The sequence below is a fragment of the Camelus dromedarius genome, chromosome 8 (assembly GCF_036321535.1).
Source record: "Camelus dromedarius isolate mCamDro1 chromosome 8, mCamDro1.pat, whole genome shotgun sequence".
In the NCBI taxonomy this organism is placed as follows: Eukaryota; Metazoa; Chordata; class Mammalia; order Artiodactyla; family Camelidae; genus Camelus; species Camelus dromedarius.
Window position 1 is genome coordinate 83,693,061 of NC_087443.1, and position 1,986 is coordinate 83,695,046.

General features: G+C 56.0%; 1 protein-coding gene across 1 annotated transcript; it reads left to right on the forward strand.

The window, feature by feature from the left end:
• Positions 1 to 478: 478 nt before the first annotated feature.
• Positions 479 to 1,402, forward strand: LOC105096476 (olfactory receptor 13G1). Its single transcript, XM_010988816.3, has one exon. The coding sequence runs from the start codon at positions 488 to 490 to the stop codon at positions 1,400 to 1,402; it is 915 nt and encodes a 304-aa protein (XP_010987118.2). The 5' UTR covers positions 479 to 487.
• The last annotated feature ends 584 nt before the right edge of the window (positions 1,403 to 1,986 follow it).

The following is a 1,986-nucleotide window of genomic DNA, read 5'->3' on the forward strand; positions in this document are numbered from 1 at the left end:
CCTCTGATCCCTGACACTGTCGGAGTATGTGAGTGGGCTGTAAACACAGATTTTCAAATAGGAGACAGAGCTCAGGACCTTCCTTCCTGGGGCTCCCAGGAAGCCCACCCAACCCCACCCGACATGTGCTCGGTGCTCCAGGAGGGCTGGGGAAGGACATGCTATGCACACTGACCAGGACTCAGAGTCTGGAGACCTTTGAGTGGCCATCGCAGTCACTGGCAGAGACGGGGTGGGGCTTGGAGCTCCTCCACATCTCCAGGCAGCAGCTCATGGCAATTTCCCAGGTGTCCAAAATTATCAGGGGCACAAAGCCCCATTTTTATCACCGAAATAGGATTTGAAATTCTTTCTAGTGTGTCACACACATGTTTGCAAGAGGCAGTGTTCAGAACAAGTTCAAACCGTGAGCCCTTTCTCTACAGCCAGTGTCAGAGCTGCCCCTGTGCTCCTGCAGGGACCTGGCCTGGTGCCCACTGGGGCTGTGATGAACGAGACTCTGGTCACTGAGTTCCTCATTCAGGGGCTCTCAGAAACACCTGGGCTGCGAATGCTGCTCTTTCCCGCCTTCCTTCTCCTGTACACGGCGGCCCTCTTGGGAAACCTGCTCATCGTGGTGCTCATCAACTCCAGCCCAGCCCTGCACACACCCATGTACTTCTTCCTGGTCAACCTGGCCGTGGTGGACATTCTCTGCACCTCCACGATCCTACCTAAGCTGCTGGCCGGCATGGTGGCCAGCAAGACCATCTCCTACGGGGGCTGCACGGCCCAACTCTTCTTCTTCACGTGGTCCATGGGGGCCGAGCTGCTGCTCTTCTCCGCCATGGCCTATGACCACTACATGGCCATCTGCCGGCCCCTGCACTACTGTGCCCTGATGGGCCCCCAGGCGTGTGCGCTCCTGGTGGCGGCAGTGTGGATGGTCAGCCTGACCAACACCAGCGTGAACACGGGCCTCACCCTGAGCCTGCCCTTCTGCCACTCCAACGTGGTTGAGCACTTCTTCTGCGAGATCCCACCTATGCTGAAGCTCTCCTGCGCCCCGTCCGGCCTGAACGAGGCCATGACCTTCACAGCAGATGTGGTCCTGGCCATAGGGAACTTCTCCGTGATCCTGCTCTCCTACGGCTGCATCATCGCCTGCATCCTGTGCATCCGCTCGGCCGCGGGCAGGCGGCGGGCCTTCTCCACCTGCTCCGCCCACCCCCTGGTGGTCTCCACGTACTACTCCACCATCATCCACACCTACATCTGCCCCACGTCCAGCTACTCGCTGGACAAGGACAAGCTGGTGTCGGTGACCTACACGTCTGTGGCGCCATCCTTGAACCCCCTCATCTACTCGCTGAGAAACACAGAGGTCAAAGCTGCGCTCAGGAGGCTGCTCTCCTGCCGCTGAGGCCGCGCCCCACGCTCCACCCCTCAGCTCCCGCCTGGAGGGGCTGCCCAGCACAGATCTCTCTAAGGTAGGGCTTGTTTGAAATTATGGAATCAGACACTTAAAATGGGTGCTTTTGTGGTAAATAAATTATACTCACTAAGGTTGTTTTTATCAAGAAAGAGGGAAAAGAAATAAGTAGTTGAAGGCAACTTTTCAGAGCTTGCCGTCCTGTCCCTGGCACTCACCTAGCACTTGGGTGGCTGTGGTTCAATTTCCGCTGCTGCCTAGACATTTCAGTGGTTTCCCGGCCAGTCTTCAAGCCCCACCGTGAACAGACCCATCTTTCTAGCACTAGCAACTATGAAGCGTTGCTTCACCCAGCCCCATCTGAGACACAATTTGTTCAGGCAAATTTGCAGCTCCAGTGAGGGGGGTCACCTAAAGAGGGTCCCCATGTTTCTTCTCAGCGTGTTCCAAGCAGGTTCTTCAGTTTGGGCTTGGGAAAACCAGAGTTTTAGTTGAAAATAATCAAAACAAGACAGGTTATGTAGCTTCACTAAACATGCCACAAGGGCAGAAACAACAGATCTTGTGAGGGTCAC

Coding starts and splice junctions, on each gene's coding strand:
- LOC105096476 (XM_010988816.3), top strand. CDS start 488: ATGAACGAGACTCTGGTCACTGAGTTCCTCATTCAGGGGCTCTCAGAA.